General features: G+C 52.9%; 1 protein-coding gene across 5 annotated transcripts in view; it reads left to right on the top strand.

Moving 5' to 3' along the window:
• Positions 1–18,758, top strand: part of Tbc1d8 (TBC1 domain family member 8) — an 85,145-nt gene that overhangs the window by 20,143 nt on the left and 46,244 nt on the right. For 4 of the 5 annotated variants that reach the window (XM_004633253.2, XM_023717323.1, XM_023717322.1 and 1 more), the window contains exon 2: positions 17,416–17,526. In XM_004633253.2, coding sequence (XP_004633310.1) covers positions 17,416–17,526 — 111 coding nt within the window. Of the gene's footprint in view, positions 1–17,277; positions 17,321–17,415; positions 17,527–18,758 lie in introns of those variants that run through there. The other variant, XM_023717324.1, reaches the window with a different exon arrangement.

Here is an 18,758-nt window from a genome sequence, read left to right as displayed (position 1 = left end):
GGGCTCTGTGCTTGGCAACACCCTGAATTCACCGTGCGTCAGCTGTGGGCTTACTGAGAGCCCTTGGCCAGTCTCTGCTCCGTCAGCTGCTGTGTGCAGAATTAGCTGAGGGTCCCCTCAGTCACCAAGGGCGGTTTTCAGGGTTTTGAGGACTTGAGGAGTAGAAGGGTAGTTTTCCTCTCTGTCACTCTGCAGAGAAGCTGAGGGGACTTCTAGCAATAACTCTTAGGAAACCCGAAAGCTTCCATGTGGAGCCCTGGGACCAGGGAGCGTGTCTGGGGCACATGGCCTGCACTGCTGCTTGTGCCATGGTGAAGACCTTCGCCCATGGGTGGGGGAAGCAGGCAAGGTAGAGCTGGATCACGCTGACTCCCAGACCTTCTCCTTGCTGCTGTCCCTGGCCGCCGGTGACCCTGACAGGAGCCCCAGGTAGAAAGGAGGTGTCCTGGGAGGCTTTGCTGCCCACCCGGGGCACATTGCAGAGTGGAAACATTGGCTGTGTGTGGTGAGGACTCCTCATTCCCCAGGGGACCCTGCCGCTCCAGTGGGCATGGGAATGGCTCAGTGCCCTCAGGGAGTGTGACTGGAAACCATCCTCAGGATTGCAGCGGAAGCAGGGAGCTGGTGTGACTTTGCAGTGGGTGCTGGCGTGGAGCATGCTGAGCAGGCCACCGCCAGGGAGGTGGCTGTGTGGTCACAGCCTGCCCTGCGCCCCGAGGGTCGTCACTGAGCCCAGTGGTGACAGTTAGGGTCCCATTGCTCGAGGCGCTGCGCTTCTGCAGCCCCTGGCTCCTCCCCCAGGCCTTGGCCTGACTCCAGTGCTCCTGCCTCCCATTGACAGCTGCAGGCACACCTGCGGGTCCCCGGGGACAGCGTGGAAGTGCCCGGTCTTGCTGTGGCTGGGAACAGACAACACCCTGACCCCCGCCTTCGGGGCTGCCTGAGCTGTAGGCAGGTGAGAGACACACACATTTTCAAAGCCTGGGCAATGGTGTTTTTAAGTTGATTTTATTTTTACATTTTTATCTCTCCAAATGAGATCTTGTTAGTGTAAAGGTGGGTCTTCCTGCGTTGCCCAGGCTGGCCCTGACTTCCTGAGTGTCCTGCCTCCGTCTCCTGAGCAGCTGGGGTCACAGGGGTGTACCGCATGCTTGGTTTTTCATTTATTTCCAAGCATTAAGCAACTGAAATCTCGAGTAGTCTCAGAGTTTATTTTGGGCACAGGCAGAGTATTTACGGCACTAGTTTATGGAGGGGGGCTGGCCTTCCATGGGAGTGACACGTAACAAAATTGCTGGTATGGCTTTATGTTAGGGCTGTTGCAGTCAGAATTTAGTTCTTTAAATGAGGAAATGAATGCAACAACGCTTTCTTACACGATTTCATGAATAAATGCTAATGTGGAAAACGAGAGAAGTCAAGGGGAGAGGAGAGCTCATCCTACTGCCGCCTTTTGGTGCGTGATTTCCAGAATGTCCAGGGCATTGCGGGGTGCAGTCACCTCCCAGGCACACTGCCTTCCCCTTGGGGCGGAGCCACCCAGCTCTGGGCTGTTGTTCAGGTCTCCCTTCTGGGCACACAAGTTGGTCCCTGAGATGCTGTGACCACCAGTCCTAGCACTGTGGTGAAGGTTGTGTTGGGGACATCGCTCCTGTTACCACTTGCTCACTGTGTGGCCTGGTATCCTCCATTCCGCCCCTGAGCCCAGAGTCTGTGAGCAGCCACCTCCAGGGTAGGGGTGCGGGGTGCGGACAGGCCTGGCTGCAGATGTGGTTTGTGCTGCCTGGTGACAGGTGGGCCCAAGAGGACCGTGTTCCACAGGCACAGAGGGCAGCCCGCTGTGCAGAATGAATCACTGCCCCCTTTCCACGAAGCCCTGAAGTTGGTTTCGCTGACGCTCTGTCCCCAGAAGTGCTCCTGGTAAGAGGAGTTGGAGTGTATCCCATTAGGAAGGTGAGAGTTGCTCTTGGGGGACGTCAGGTTGGGCAGTTCAGGGTCCCCCTGTCACACACGCAGTGCTTCTGAATTTCAAGGGCCGAGGAGAATGACTCAGAAATAGATGGTGATGAAGGAATGAACCCTGCTTCGCTGTGGGCTCCTGTGAGGTGTGCCTGCGCACTCTGAGGCCCCCACGGGCAGGCAGGCAGGCAGGCGTGGGCGTGGGTGTGCGCAAGCACGAGTATGTGTGCGAGTGTGCGTGTGCCCTCTGAGGGCCTCCTTGCTTTTTTCTCCACGAAAGAGATTTCACCCAATACCAGGAGAAATGCAGGAACATGAAGCCTGATTTGTGGAGATGGCACAGTGGAGGGAGATTTTTCTCGTCTGCATTTCTGTCCCCTCTACTACAACAATTCAGACTCCTCTGGCATCGCCTGTCCCTTGGGACCTGTGGTGGCATTGGCTGTGCTGGCAGGGGCTTCAGGACCGTCCCTTCGGTGGGCATCTCTCCAGCATGAGCGCACTAAGTGAGAACCGGAGCATGGGCAGGCCCGGCTTCGAGGCCCGTGCCTTTTGCTGACAAACCTGTCCTGGCTCATCTTGGGGTGCAGGATCCAGAAGGCTGCTGCAAGCTTTCCTAAGTGGCAAACCATCAGCAATCAGATCTCCCTATCAGCATTCCCAGGGGCAAACTCGAGGTGTCTGTGGGTCTGAGGAAGGAAATGGCCCTTGCTAAGCCACCTCCGCTCCACCTTATTAAATTTTAATTTTATTTGATTTTCCCCCAGTCACTCCAGTTTGCTTTTTTATCATCTATTCTCTGCCTGCAGATGTGGGTGGAAGTTCATCCTGGGGTCAGAGGACAGATTTCCTAGAGACAAGTTAGGCGAGCATTGTCCGTGTGGTGTGTAGGGAGGGGCCTTAGGGACAGGGCAGGTTCTGGTCCTCCTTGCCTGGCCCTGGCCCGTCAGGACCTGCCTGGGGCGGAGCCTGGTCCATGACCAGGAACCCGGGAAGGTGACAGCCTCTGTGCCCGCTTTGCAGACCAGGCTTTGCTGGTGCTGTCTGAGGGTCCACGTTTGCTCCCTTGTTCCTTTGCTCTTTTCTAGAATTGGTGTGTCAGTGCCCATCCGTGCGACTGCACAGAAGTCTCCTCATCTCAGCTGTGAATTTTGTATCTTCAGAGACTTGTGCTGTATGTTCTTGTTTTCTCCAAACAAAGGAACTTTACTTCCTGGGAGACCTTTAGCAGCGAAGTCAAAGCTGCATGTCTTCTGCCCAGCCCAGGATGAGATGAGTGGGAGCCTGCGCGGAGCGTGAACTGTTGCTGTGTGAAAGAGTGACAGATGGCGCTTTGAGCAGTCAGCACCAGGCTCAGCCCGGGGCACGCAGGCCTCCAGCTCCTTAGCATGTGGGAAGACTGTCTCCTTCCCCGGAGCTGGTAGAGCCCTGCCCTCCGAGTTGATCCCATTTGAAGGGTTCGTTAAACAACAATTTATTTAGGGTGCACCTGGAGTGCCAAGCTCGGCACTCCTGGTGCTGGGGACAGGCAAAACTGCAAAAAGCCCTTCCATGTGCAGCGTGGGGACAGACAAAACACAAAGCCCTTCCGCACGCAGTGTGCAGCGTTATAAGCCGCTGTAGGTCATAAATATTTAGTTGCAGCAAATTAGATGTAATTTGATGCCTGAAAACACTGTTATCAAAGACAGATATTGACATGAAAGTCAGAAGAGAGTGCGGGCTCTGTGACAAGAATAAAGGCCTGCAGACAGTCGTGCCCTGTTGGGATCTGCTTTACTTGCCCCCCCCCCCCCAGCCGTGTGCCCCAGAGCACCTGCCTTGCAGTCGTTGCCCTGCTTTTGTCTGGCCAGGGTGGTGGTGAAGATGTTTGTTTCATTTTTGTAAAGAGAATAAAAAATAGTCAAATTAGGGATGATACAGAATTTCACTAACAAAATAATAGGAATTAACAATAGTTGCTATATTGCATAGTGTTGTCTTCAAACTAGTTGTTCAGATTACCAGATATAAGCATGCAAAGTTGGTCAAAAAGAGTTATAGAAAATGAAAAAGAAAAAATAAGCATTAGCGGCTCCTTTCAGTAGACCAGCAGAAATCAGCAGTAGTTGTCCAAGCTAGCCTGCTTGTATATATAAACGTAGATGTTTATTTTAAAAACTGCTTAGTGCCCTGTCTTGAACTGGGTGTCGCCCGCTCGGGCTGACGAGCCAAGGCCTTGCCGCTTTTCCAGCTCTTTGCCTTTGTGCAGAACTGCAGCCTGAGCCTGCTTTTCTTTCCGCAGAGCCTGTGGCAACGTCTTGACTTGTGACCCCCAGAGCCTCGTATTGATTTCCACCCTGCTAAGGACGGGCTGGTGCTGTATTTATTTTTCTGATTATCAAATCCTTCCAGCCCCACTTCCTGCCTCTAATTACCTGCGGGGCTCTTAGTGAGCTGCCTTCCAGGGCGGGTGATGTGCGGCAAGCAGCCGCAGTGGCAGAGGGCGTGTGGGGCTGCACGCCACGTTCCTGACCCCGCTTGGCCGGTGGGGATCTGCGCACTGTGTGCTCTGAGCCTTGCAGAACGAGTTTAACAGCCTTTCTGCAGTGGTCTGGCAGGAAGTGGGGATTCTTTGTGTGTCATGTCTGGTCTTGTGCGTGGGCCTCAACTTACAGTTTTGGCGTTCTGTGTGGGCATGGAGTAGCCTGATAGTTTCAGTTTTCTGGATTTTCTACAATCAAATAAATTTATAATCAAAAAATCGCTTTTAGGACAAACTGAAACTCAACCTACTTTTCCTTGGGAAGGGCTTTGGCGAAGATGCTGCATGATTGGCGTTCAGAGTGATTTGGGGCTGTGGGTTAGCACCTTTCTGGTACCAAAAATTTTGATGTCAAAACCAAGTATGATGAACTTCCATAATTCCAGCACGCTGGGTGGCTGAGGCAGGGAGGATTGTGTGACTTAGCCAAGACTACTCTATCTCAAAACAAAAAACAAAAAACTCGAGATACAGCCCAGGGTGAATCCTGGGTTTAATCTCCAGTAGTGCGATAAATAAAATTAAATTAAATTTAAAAAGAGGTCAAAGTGGGCAGCGACTTAGCCGCAAGCAGGCTGTGTGCTGTGCCAGGTGCTGGAGTCCACCTGGCTGGCAAAGTGCTTGACCTGGGCAGGCGCTGCTCCAGCTTGCAGCGGAGCCAGGAAGGTGTCGCCAGGCCACCTTGGCTTTCGCAGGAGCAGAGACGGGTGAGGGAATACAGTGTGTGCTGCTCTGTTCGACTGCAGTTGGAGTCCTGATACAGGTTTTTGTGCTGTTTAGGCCTCACGGATTGGGGGTTCTAGTTCCTAAGGGAGGCAGATTAGGGATTAAGAGGGGAGACATGAAGTGTCTGAAAGGAGCCCCATAAATGGGAAGGATGGAGTGGCACGAGGAGGGGCGGGCTGGCACCACCAGGACTTGGTGCCTAGGAAGAGCCTCACCCAGCCAGGCAAGGTGGCACATGCCTTTGATCCTAGCACTGTGTAATCTGAAACAGGGAGATCACCTAGAGTTTGAGGCCAGCCTGGGCTACATAGTGAGTTGAACTGTGTGCTGAGACCCTGTCTCAAAATAAGTAAATTAATTAAAGAGCTGCCTAGCATTTTGGACGGTCCTGGCTTGGCTGCACAGCAGGAGCAGGCCCTTGTCTGTCCCATGCTTCTGGCTTCTGGCAGCTGGCCCTTGTCTGAAGACTCCTGGATCTCAGAACCCGGCCAGCTTTGTAGTCCAGGCTGGCAGTGAATTGTGTAGCCTGGTCTGGCCTTGAGCTTACAGTGATCCTCCTGCCTCAGCCTCCTGAGGGCTAGGGTCATGGGTGTGCCTCACCACGCCCAGTTTGAAAGCCAGCTTCTCGGTGAAGTGTTGGTCTTGCTTTCCACATGTGTGTTTGTGTGTGTGTGTGTGTGTGTGTGTGTGCATGACTTTCCATCTTTATAGGTTTGAATAATCTTATCACACGCTCTTTAATAGCTCTGCAGGAGCATCCTGCTAGACGATAGCTTCAGGTCTGTGGCTGGCCAAGTGCGTGGCGTCTGCAGTGGCCATGGCCACCGGTGTCAGTGAAACACAGTGACTCCCAGGCTTGGGACCTGTGTGGCCTGGGTGTTTCTGTGAAGGGTGCTTGCAGCCGTGTGCGGGGAGTTTGTTGCCTGGCCCAAGGGCACCACGCCGCACAGGGGACCCCTATGCCTGGCTCTAAGGCCGGTGTATGTGTGGGTAATTCACAAGCGCCTTCGGGGGGTGCAAGTTTGAGCCTCCATCACTAGTGGAACAGGCTTAAGGGCAGGTGTGTCCAGCTCTTCACTTGGCAAGCGGGGTTGGAAAGGCTTTTGTATTCACTGTGACGGCCCAGCTGCGTGGAGCTCTGATCATTAGAAGTGCTCCAGTGGGTTTGTTTTTTTAAAAAATCCTAGTAAATTACACACAGTGGTGACGGTGGTAGCCCGGCGTAGGCACCGCCTGCAATCTCGGGAGTTGGAAGGCTAAGGCGGGAGGGTTGGAAACTTGACACCAGCCTGGACTGTGTAGAGCAAGACCTTGTCTCAGGAAACCAACAAGCCCCCACCTCAAACCCCGAACAGACCTGTAAGCATTTTTGAATTATCTTAAACATACAGTTCAGTGACGCTAAGGCCACGCTGTTATGTAACGGCTGCCGTAATTCTTCTCATCGTGCAGAGCTGAAGCGAAGTTCCCAGTAGTTGGCAGCTTGAGTGGAGCTCCCTGAACACTGTGTCCTCTAATGGCAGAGGGACGGTTCCGGCAGGTGACTGGCTGGCTGGTGGAGGCTGGCAGCCGCCTCTCCCCACCCCTTCTTGGGTTCCTGAGACAGCACAGGGCATTGTGCAGCTGTCATCCTTCTCAGATATCTGGAGTGTGACATGAGTTAACTCCCTGTCCTGTTTTTCATTGTTGTTGTTTTGAGACAAGGGCTTGCTTTTTTGTTCAGGCTGGCCTTGAACTCACTATGCAGCCCAGGCTGGTCTTGAACTTTCAGTGATCCTCCTGCCTCGGCCTCCTGAGTGCCGGGATTGCAGGTGTGCACCGCCATGCCTGGCTCTCTGCTTTGCTTTTGGGGGCTGGGGCTAAAGCCCACCCTTGCTGTGCCCTGGACATGCTGCTCTCTGGATGCCACTGCAGTCACAGATGTGGATCTGGCAGGTTCATGTGTCACCCACAACAGACACTGATCACTGAGGTGTCCCTTGGTTAAGATGAGCTCATCAGCTGGTTGTCACGGGAGCAGCCTGTGATCCCAGAACTGCTTTGTAGCTTTGCCTGCCGTGCTGCCCGGAGAGTGTTGACCTCTTTGGCTGTGGGGCATCAGTGAGGCTCGTGAGGATCCGAACTAAGAGTGACATCGGGTTGTATGAAGTCCCTGGGAAATGCTTTCGTTGGGTAGATAATGAATTTTACTTAAAACAGGTGGTCCCTGTGTTGAGAACGCAGATGTCCCCAACATCACTTTAAGATAGACAGGAAGGACTTCGTGGGGACTTTTGTGGTTATTTATGACTTCTCATGAATAAAGATCTTTCCTTGTATTCCAGCTCTGTGTGTGTGTGTGTGTGTGTGTGTGTGTGTGTGTGTGATGTGCATGTATGTGTATGCATGTGCTGTGCTCTGTGGTGTGCACTTGTGTACGTGTGCACATGCATCCCCCAGCTAACGATGGCCCCTGGCCGTGCACAGCCCGCCAGGGCTCCCTCACTGAGGAGCTCCCATCCCACCCCTGCTCTGTCTGTGCCTATCCCTCACCCCCAAGCACCGTGACAGCAGCCTAACTCAACGGCCCAGCATGCAGGGGATGCCGTTCTGCTGGTCCCCTATGTGGACGTAGGCTTCGAGGCTGCAAATCCTGGGTCCCGGTGCCCTCTCCATGCCAGGCTGCCCCATAGCTTGCGCTGGGCACAGAGCTGGTGGGGAGCCTGTGTTGTCTAACGGCCAGGATGAGAAGAGACTTAGACTTTCAGGCTGTCATTAAAATGCTTTTTGCATGAGGCACGATCATTGCCATTTTTAAAAAATGGGCTTTAAGTGCTGTGGTGCTATTTCTGGAGCGAGTAGAGCACTCCATCACCCGCTGTGGTTATGTGCATGGCCCAGCGAGGGTAGGGAAACCACTGAGGTGCCGGAAGCTTCTCTGGCTGCGTCCCCATCTGTCCCAGGCCAGTGGCTGTCATTTCGTAAGCCTGGTATCATCCGAAGGCCTTAGACCTTGCCAGGCTAAGTAGCAGCCCTGTGGCTTAGAAACAAGTTTGAGAGACCCTTGTGGGACTCTAATTATAAACTGCGTCACTCTCCCTCAGCCTGAGCTGTTATTCTAGGAGCCTAAAATAGCAGTGCTGTGCGCTGGGACCTGGAGGGGGTAGGGCAACGTGGTGCGGGGCTTGTGGTCGGGACCTAGTGAAGAGAAGCCGGCTGGAGACGCAGTGCAGGGGCGTGTGTGTGTGTGTGTGTGTGTGTGTGGTGGACCACTTGGAAATATAATCATCTCCCTGTCTTTCAGGGGTCCTTGCCCTGCAGAGGGGAGGGTGGCTGGGGTGCTCAGAGCATGCTGTACCCTGTCCCCTCTGAGAGAAGGTGCCTGGGCTTATGGGACTCATAAGAAGTATGTGGGGAGTCAGGGTTTTAATGTTTTTATAATTTTTTAAAAATTTATTTATTTATTTATTTGGCACAGGGTCTCAATTCGCAGCTCAGACTTGCTCACAGTGATCCCCCTGTCTCATCCTCCCCACTGCTGGGATTACTGGTGTGTGCCACCACCCCAGTTTTGGTGGCTGGCATGGCACACTGGGGTTCCGAGGTGGCAGGGCTTGCAGTACTGGGGGTCAAACCCAGGTCTTGGCACTTGCCAACCAGGTGCTTTGTTTTAACTTTTTAAAAATATTTGGATTAGCTTGCTAATATGAACTGTGATTGGAAAATATAGTAGATGTTTAAATTAAAAAAAAAAATTAAAGCTGAGTGTGTTGGTGCATGCCTGTAATCCCAGCACTTGGGAAGCTGAGGCAGGAGAATCTCAAACAAAACAAAAACTTATTACAGTACAATACACATCACCATGAATCCCTATCGAAGTCCTACTTTTGTGCTGAACACACAGTCCCAGAATCCTCCTTGGCACTTTGAGGTGGTTCTGGGAGTTTTCCTTGTCCTTTGATCTTGCTGTGTAGCTCGGGCTGGCCTCAAGCTCTGACGGTCCTCCTTCCTGAACTGGCCTGGCCTCTCTCGTGGTTAGTTGCACAGTCCTGGCTGCCTCAGCATCCTGAATTGATCATAGCAGGCGCCTGTCGAAGGGATCGTGCCTGGGAGCCCTGGGGGGAACGGCCTGGTGGACGCTGCTCCGAGGGCCCAGTGGTCCTTGTCCTGCTTCGGACCTGCAGAGCTGTGAGGTCATGCATTCCCCGTGGTTTCTTGGTCTTTTTCTGTGCTGGGATCCGGTTCAGTATAATACAACTTTTAGAGTCCTCTAGGCTGTGGGAATTTCTCAAGCTGTTCCTGTTTCAATGACTTTGGCAGTTTTGGGGTCTGCTAGTTATGTGTGGGGTGCAGTGGCCCTCTGCTGGCGTTTGTGTTCTTTTTCTCAGGATGGACTGGGGTCATCAGTTTCTCCAGATGACCTGAGAGGGAAAGCCCCAGATGATGCCTTGGCCAGGGCAGTGCGTGTCGGGTTTCACACTGTGGAGTCTTGGCCTGCTTTCCATGTTGGGGAGTATGTGCGTGTATGCATGTGTGTGGGTTTTTTTGTGTGTATGTGGTGTATCTTCACTTCCTAGCTCTATAAACACTCCAGGCCCGTCTCCTGTATTTCGCACCCTACAAAATGCTCCAGGCCCATCTCCTATATTTTGTGCCCTGCCCTAGAACAGACCACTTCCCCAGGGGTCTGGAAATGTCCACTCACTGGAAAGCAGCCACTGAACCTGTTGTGTGGCCGCGTGTGCCCGGCCCCTGGGCTCTCAGGGGCAGAGCGGCACTGTGAGCACAGATGCTTGCTGCTGTCCACACACCTTCAGCAGCACTTCTCTGAGGCTGCGTTGGAGTTTGAGCAGCACAAGGCGACAGGAGACATGGGCACAGCCACGTGCTGCTCAGTGCTGAAGGTGTGCTCAAGAAGGCGTGTGATGTCAGGTGACGGGCTGAGATGTGAGCATCGCAGCGCCTTGCGGCCCCAGTGGGACAGGTGGATGCACGGACAGCTGGGGTGCCCACTGCCATTCCGGGCCTGAGTGCTGCGTGGAGCTGTCAAGGTGTGCGTACAACTCAGTGCACCTTGGGTTGAGAAAGATGCGGAGACATTGTGGTAGGAAGGGTGACCTGGTGGCCTAGAAGCTGCTGTGGGCGGGGCTGGCAGGAGTGTGAAGGGTGTGTGTGTGCACGGGTGTGGGCACATGCGTGCGGTCAGGGGGCACAGACTTCACAAGCACGGTGCACTTATGCTACACTGAGTTTACACTAAAAGATTTTTCTAAATAAATAAAAAGGCGAAAAAAGAGTTTTCTTTCTTCACTAACATCCTTAAGGGAGCAGCATTTTTACTTCATGCAAAGTTGAGTTTTACAATGGGCTTCAAACACATTCCTACTGGTATATGTTTATTATAAGCTTTATCCTGTGGCCGGGTGTGCCCATATAAAAAAATCCATATATTTTTTGCTTTTTAATGTTTTTTTGTTCAATTAAGACACCACATACATATTGGCCTAAGCCTACCTGGGCCTCCACATCGTGTCCCCTTGGGAGAGCTCTGGGGTCACATGCCTGAGCAATCCTGTCCTGTGATGATGACACCATCTTCTGATCCCTCCGAGGGACCTGCTGGCTCTGGAGCAGGCGCCGAGGGTCCCTGAGACACTGGGCTTCCTCTTGTGGATTTGCTTGGGAAAGGGGGGCACACTGGGTTTTCTCTCTAGGAAGGAAACGTGCCAAGGGTGGGTCCCATTTCAGATCTAAAGGAGCTTTTTGCCAGGTGCTTGACTGTGAGTGTTCAGTCAAGGGACAGTCTTTTGTGTGTATACAGGGATAAATATGCAAACATCAAAATAAGATGGGCATGGTGGCGTATGCCTTAATGGGAGGCTGAGGCAGGAGGATTGTGCGATCGAGGCCAGCCTGAACTGCAAAGTGAGGCAGTGTCTCAAAATCAAAACAAAACGTCAGATCTTATCAGGTGGCTGGTGGAGCCGAGGGCCCGGGCCAGCTGTAGCTGCTCCATCTCCTGATCAGGCGGACACAGGTCCAGTGAGCAGTTCCCCAGGAGGTACGCACGCCCCCTTTATGGGTTTCTCTGTGTGTTTCCCTTTTCCCGAAAGACCCAAAGGCCAGGTTTTAAAAAGCAAAACAGTACTGGGCTTATCAATGTTGAGAAAAGCTTAAATACTTTCCAGAAAAGCGAGGTTAGTTACTGTGATCTTTATGGGGAGCCACAAGGGTCCTTTGCAGCCATTCATGCGATCACTGGTGACAGAGGCTTTTTTTACAGCTGTCCGCCGCCCTGCGCTTCAGTGTTAGATCCACTACTAGGAGAGCTGTGGGCTGCCCTCGGTCCTCGCTGTGTGTCCATACTCCTGTCCCTCGGTGTGATTGCCGCTCTCTTCAGGAAGCACGCTCGCTGTCATCCTGAGAAATCCTGCTTCGCCAGCCACCTGGGTCAGGTGGACCCACAAGAACTAACCATCCTTCCCGGGAGTCCGTGGCCAGCTGCCCTGAGTTGGTGCCTGGGACTTCCTGTCCTTCCCTCCAGGGTCCTCCTGTCTCTCCCTCACTCCTCCATGACAACCCCTCAGCAGCAAGAAGCCCGGCTTGCGCTTGTCTCCCGTTCTCAGTGTCCTCGTGTATTGGTGTCAGGGTGTCTGTCCCCCGTCCCCCGCAGGGTGCTGTCGTTTGGGGTGTTTCCTTCCCATGCACCGCCAGCATTACTGAGTCTGTGCCTCTCCCCAGTGCCCATGGCTTCCCAAATTATTTTAAGACATTTGCGGTGATTAAGTTCGCTCTGCCTTAAAGGTTCTGGGGGCTTGGGCACATGCATGGGGCCATGGAGCCACAGCTGCTCTGTCCTGCGGGATAGTTTCACTGCCCTAAAATTCCCTTCAGTCTGATACATTCAGCCCTGAGAGTTCTGCCCTCACCGTGGTGTTCTCTGAGGGTTGGACTTTCATGGTTTGTAGCATTTCAGGAGGGCCTTTCCCACTGCCTCGTGCATTTGAGGTCCCTTGATACCTGTTTTGTTTTGAGACCAGGTCTCACTTTGTAATTCAGGGTGGTCTTGAACCCATGTGTGGCCCACGCTCGCAGCAGTCCTCCTGCCTCAGCCTCCCAAGGTCTGGATGACAGGCCTGTGCCACCACGCCGAGTGCTTGGTGTCTTTCTGGCAGGTTGGTTACTTGGTTACATCATCTGTGCCACAGTGTGGTGGTGCAGTTACGCATCGAAGGACACCTCGGTTGGTGCAGGTTTCGGCAGTTATGAACCAAGCGGCCATCCACACTGGCATGCAGGTTTTCTGTGGACATGGGTGTTCTTCGGCTTGGGTAAGTACCTAGGAGTGTGAGCACAGGTGGTGGAATGAGGTCGTTTAGCTTGCTGGAAAGGCCCGGGCCACGTCTGCCTGAACCCTTCCTGGAGTCCCAGCTGGCCTAGCTCCCTCGCTGCCGCCAAAAGCCGGTATCAGCTTTAGGGTTTTTGTCACTTGACGAGGCACCTTCTGATCTATTAATTTGTAGTCCCCGCCTGGCAGGAGGGTGCTGAGCAGCTTCTCACGCAGTTGCTGCTGTGTGTTTGTCTTCAGTGGGGGTGTAGCTTTGATCTTTCTCCATGTTCAATTAGGCCTTTTTAAAAAAAATGTATTTAGAGCCGGGGAGATGGCTCAGTGGAATAAGCGCTTCCCTGGCAAGTGCAAGAGGCTGAGTTCAATCCCCGCTTCTGCAAAAAAAAAATTTAAAAAAGTTTTAAAAAATTACAAAATGTATTTAATACAGCGTCTACAGGCTCTCACTGCAGAGATCAGACTCATACTGGTTCTTCCTGTTTTTTCAGCCTCTCGGGTGCTGGGATTACAGGGGCGCTCCACCACGCAAGCAGTCTCAAGCGCTGTCTCAGTGTGCCCCGGGGGAGGGGCTGGCACTAGCATGGGATCGAACCTGGTCCCTGAGCAGGTGCTTTAATCCACTGAGCTATCTGGCTGGCCCTGTCTTTTTATTCTTATCTTTATTTATTTTTGAGAGGGGTCTCGAACACCCCCCAAGCGATCCTCCCATGTCAGCCTCCTGTGGCTCCTGACGGGCATCCTCACCACTCCTGGCTCTTCTGTGCTCTTTGCAAAGTGAAAGTTTTTCATTGTAAAGTCTAGTATCAGTCTTCCTTCCTCCATGGATGGTGCTTTTGTGTCACCTCTGAAAACTCACCTAGACCGTCTGGGTTTTCTCCTGTGTCCTGCAGGTTTCACAGCTTCCATTTAAGTCCAAGTCCTCCTGGGTTCCATTTGTTCGCTTTGGTGACAGGTGTGAGGTCTGTGGTCTCCGATGGCTCTTTTGTAGTAAACGTCCAGTTCTGAGCCATTTGTTGGGGAGGGTCACCCTCCCCCACACTGTTCTTTCATCAGCAGCGGGGGGACTGCATTGTGTGGGGCTGTGTGCTATCCCCCTGGTGTGTGTATCTATTTTATCATCATGACCACACTATTTGGATTTCTGCTGTAGCTTTGTAGTAAGACTTTAGATCACCCTGGGAGCTCTCCAAGGCCGTGCCTCAGGATTCCCTCCATCAGTCTTTACTTCCCTGCTCACTTGCCTCCCTTCCCCTCCCCTCTCCCTTCCCCTCCCTCCCCTCCCTCTCCTCTTCCTTCCCTCCTCTCCTTCCCCCTTCCCCTCCCTCTCCCTCTCCCCTCCCCTCCCTTCCAAGTTAAGGTTTCACTATGCAGTTCAGGCCTAGAACTCACTTTGTAGCCCAGGCTGGGCTGGAACTCTTGGCGAGCTTCTGCCCCGGCCCCCCAAGTGCTGGGCTTACAGGCGTGCGCCATGACGCTCAGCAGTCTTTACTTTTTCATATAAACTTTAGAATTCATTGGTCAGTATTTATAAAAAAGCATGCTGGGAGTTGTATTAGGTTTATACTGTCTATAGATAAAATTGGAAGGGATTGATACCGTTACAGGACTGGATCTTCCAGCCCATGGACTCTCCTTTGATTTCTTTCAGCAACTTTGTCATTGTCTGCATATAGATCTATGCGTAGTCAAGCTTATGCCCCACACAGTTACCGTTTACTGTGGCAGGTGGTAAATAAATACTTTCCCCCAACTTGGGGCATTCATTACTGGTGTACAGGGCAGCATCTGTCCCGTGACTGCAGCTTTACCTCCTGCAGCTTTGTTCTCCTTGCTTATTATTTCCGTAAGTTTCTCTTGAGCCTTTGATGTTTTCACAGGGACGCGTCATCTGGGAAGTGTTATTCCTCCTTCCCTAGCGGTGTAGTTTTATTTCCTCTTTTTGTTGTACTTTATAAGCTTGACCTTTCAGTTTGATGTTAACTAGGAATGATATTGAAAACAATCTTACTCTGTTCCTGATCTCAGTGGGGAGTTCAGTTTCTCATTTAGTATGGTGTTAACCAAAGGTTCTCTTTTTGTGTTTCGAGTGGGTGTGGATATTCTTTACCAAGAGCTAAAGTTCTGGCTTTGTAGCTAGCTGAGTTTTTTTGAAAATCGTGAGTGGGTGTTGGGTTTTGTCAGATGCATTTTCTGGGTTAATTGATACAACCATGACTTTAGCCCGCTGATGCAATGCATTTGAACGTTTTTCTGAACTTGAGCCATCCTCACATGCTTGGAGTCAGCCTCCCTTACTGACTTGTGTCCAATTCATCTTCTATATTTTTGTATTCTGTCTGACAATATCTTGTTGGGGATTTTTTGTTCGCTTTTGTTGCGTGATACAGGGTCTTGCTATGCAGTTCAGACTCATAGTGATCTTCCTGTCTCAGGCTGTCCAGCACTGGGATTAGAGGCTTGTACCACTACACCTGGCTTCAGGGCAGGTTCTGGGGCCTGCACGACATGCAGTACCAGGGATCCAACTCCGGACCGTGCAGTTTCCAGGCAGGCGCTTACACTGCCAGGCTATCTCTCCAGTCTGAGGACTTTGTTTTTGCAAGTGAAATATTAGTCTCTTGTTTGCTTTGTTTAACTCTGATTTTGATGTCACAGAAATGCTGGCCTCGCTATTATATAGTGGCCACTCTTCCTGCACAGGGCCCGACAGCGGTTGTCCCCGACACCTCACGGTGACTAAGACAAGGCCAGTGTTGGGTACACACTAGGAGACCTAGGCAGGAGGCTCACAAGCTGGGCCACTTAGACCTCAGAATAAAGAAGGGCTGGGTGTAGCTTAGTGCTGAGGCCCTTTGTCAGTCCACCGCACCCCGACCCACGCAGGGTTGGTTCCTAAAGACAGCGGCCGGCAGGAGTTCCTCACTCCTGTGCTAGTTCATGCTCAGCTCTGGCAGCTGGTCAGAACCACCAGTCAGGCACCCTTGGGTTGATGGTTCCAACACCCCAGAAGCAGAGCCTGGCTGGGGATTTCTGGATTCTACCGAAGGTCTCTAGACTTTGGGTTGTAGGTTGGCTTGTAACCTCAGTTCTCTGAAGTGTCCAAAAGTCCATGATGCTTGGTCTGGTCTTTTTTTTTTTTTGAGGCAGGATCTCACTTTGTGGTTTAGGCTGGCCTTGAACACACTATGCAGCCCAACTTGACCTGGAACCATCAGCAGTCCTCCTGCCTCAGCCTCCTGAATACTGATTGGGGTTACAGGAAGGCCCTACACATTTGGCTTGCTCAGCTTTTTCTTGCATGGATGGGAGGGAGGGCTTCCAAGCACTTTACCTACTGGAGCTAAAACCAGAAGTCAGTTTGTGGCTGGTTGCCACCCCTGCCTTCCTCCTGCTGGTTGGCGGGTATTGGCATAAGACATCTAGGACCCCTAGGGTTTCTCAGAGAGAGAAAGCTGCAGCCCTGCACTGGGGATCCCCACTCATGCACCTGGGCTGTGCTGCACACCCTTGTCGCGTCTCACTGAAGTGGACGCAGCAGGTCCCTCAGCTGGAAGTACCACATGTGTATGTGTGGACAGCATGGGGCTCCTCAGCTCCTGTGTCCCTCAGTCACCTCTGTTGCTGCCCCAGCCTTTTGCGGACAGCACTTTACACCTCACCTGCGGCCTGCTGCTGGTCCCGACCATCCTTAGCGCCACGCTCTTAGCTCCTTGGTCTGGTCCGGTGAGGTCTGCTCTGCGCGCAGCTTTCCTTTCCTTGGCTCCCCAGCAGACAGGAAGGAGGCAAGCCCTCCATGCAGAGTGTTTGCTGCAAAAGCCCACGTGTCCTTTCCCTCCCCCAAGGAAGGTCCCTGGGCGGGTGACCCAGCAATGTAGAACTGAGTCCATGGCTGGTGCCTGCTGAAGTGTGGGGGGCTCTACCAGGGGCACCCTGGTCCCCACAGGAGGGTTGGAAGATGAGGGAATTCGCCACCAGCACAGTCTGGTCCACTCTTCTCTGTGCTGGAAAAGATGAAAGTGGATGCCAGGGTCGTGGGTTGCACCGGGGTGCCAGGGTCAGCTCCATCTTTCCAGGTGTAGATTTTCTGTGAGATACAAATGTGCTGTGTCAGCTACGTGTGTGCCTGTGTTTACTAGTAGGAGTGTGTGTCCACACAGACAGTCCCCAGCCTCTCCACTGCATGGTGGTGAGCACACAGCCCAGATGTTGGCTTATAAACACATGCTTCACAGAGGGTACAGAGGTCTAGGAGAAACGGCCCGCTCCAGGGCCAGAGCAGGGAATGTCCAGGAGCAGCTGGAATTCTGTTTTAGGATTTTGGGTCTCACTTGTAGTCTAAGCTGGCCTTGAATTTATTCTGTGGCCGTGGACAGGCTTGAGTGCAAAGCGGTCCTCCTGCCTCAGCCTCCTAGTGCCAGGGTTACAAGCATTTGCCACCACACCTGGCAAACGTGGAATATTTTCCTAGAAGATGTTGAACACAGTGAAAACAGCCTGGTGTGGAGGCACATGCCTGTAGTCCCAGCACTGGGGAGGCCAGGGATGACCACAACTTTGAGGCCAGGCTGGACTACAGAGTGAGACCAACCCTGTCTCAAAAAAACCCCAGCAAGGAGAAGTCTGCGGGACACAGAAACCAGCCCGAGGGTCGTCTGCCCGGCCTGGGGCAGCGTGAGCGCCCAAATGAAGACCGTAGTGGGCTGGCACCCGACGAGCGTGAGGCCACAGTGCTCAGAAAGGAGTGAATATTGGAGGAATGCGAAGTGGCCCTGCCGTCCCACAGGGTGCTTGTTAATACGCAAGGGAAAAGGGTGGCGGCCTTGGCTGGGCCGGCGACGCCTGCAGCCCCAGCTCACGCGGCCTCTTCTCTTCCCCCAAGGTCGCCTGGTCGGCGCTCTGGACGCAGTGCTGGACTCCAACGCGCGGGTCGCCCCGTTTCGGATTCTGCTGCAGGTCCCCGGGTCCCAGGTCTACTCCCTCATTGCTTGTGGTGAGTCACAGTGCGGAAAGTGTTGAATGTGGGGACAGGGGCAGGAGAGGGGGTCCTTGCTGCCCCCCCATGTTCCTCCTTCCCCCATGTGTCCCCTGCCCCTGCCACACCACCCCCTCTGTGACCCTGAAACACTGAGCTCAGGCTCTCAGGGCTCTGGGTGATGAGGACCAGCGGAGCCGCCTCCTGGGATCTTTCCCATCACACGTGGGCCACTAGTCATTGTCCTGGGCTGCACCTGGCCCTTATGCCACCAGGCTGAGTCATGGGATTTCGGGCCCGAGGGACTCTGGGTCACCCTTGCCCCGCCTGGGCGCTGTCCCTCCCTGGGCACTGCCAGCGTCCCTCACCCTTGCCACCCCGCGCCCTCTGGAGGCCCTGTCCAGGGGCGCCCTCTGTGCTTGCTCACCTTCAGGGAGTCAGGGAGGAGGAAGGGCCTGTACTGCACTGCATGCCCACGTACTCCGGGTCCACGCAGTGCGCACCGGTCTTTTAGTTTGGCTTCTCGCCCTCTTAATAAGTAAGCTTATTGATACATTTTATTTATTTATTTATTTATTTATTTTTTCAAAGTTTTATTGATAAACAGATAGCAATGAGACAGTTTCAAATCAAATCGGAAGTATTGATACATTTTAGATATATGTAATGGTCATGTTCATCAGAGGGAATTTGTACCTGTTCATGATCTATCTTGAGATTCTTTTCCCCTCGTTCTCCTCCTTCAGTCTCTCTTCCCCTCCCTATTTACAAGTTCTGTTTGTGCTTTTCCTCCTCCCATAGTTCCCCTTTCCCATTGTCTCCCAGTATCGATCATACATTTTGGTTCTTACTTACACTTTCAGTTTCTCACACCAGAGAAACAGCGCTGTATTGCACACACTCGTCTGGTGCATTTCACTTATGAGTGTGTTCCCAAGCCGCATCATTGACCTGGCCGTGCCCGAGGTTGTCTGCCTGTGGCTGCGTGTGCTCCACTGTGGACAAGCCACATCTTCTTGTCCATCCGTCACTTACGAGTGTGTTCCCAAGCCACATCATTGACCTGGCCCTACCCGAGGTTGTCCGCCTGTGGCTGCGTGGTGCTCCACTGTGGACAAGCCACATCTTCTTATCCATCCGTCGCTTACGAGTGTGTTCCCAAGCCGCATCATTGACCTGGCCGTGCCCGAGGTTGTCTGCCTGTGGCTGCGTGGTGTTCCACTGTGTGGACAGACCACATCTTCTTGTCC

The sequence above is a fragment of the Octodon degus genome, unplaced genomic scaffold (assembly GCF_000260255.1).
Source record: "Octodon degus isolate 3935 unplaced genomic scaffold, OctDeg1.0 scaffold00052, whole genome shotgun sequence".
Classification (NCBI taxonomy): domain Eukaryota; kingdom Metazoa; phylum Chordata; class Mammalia; order Rodentia; family Octodontidae; genus Octodon; species Octodon degus.
Note: the sequence above shows the minus strand (reverse complement) of the source record. Positions and strands in the feature narration are given on the sequence as shown.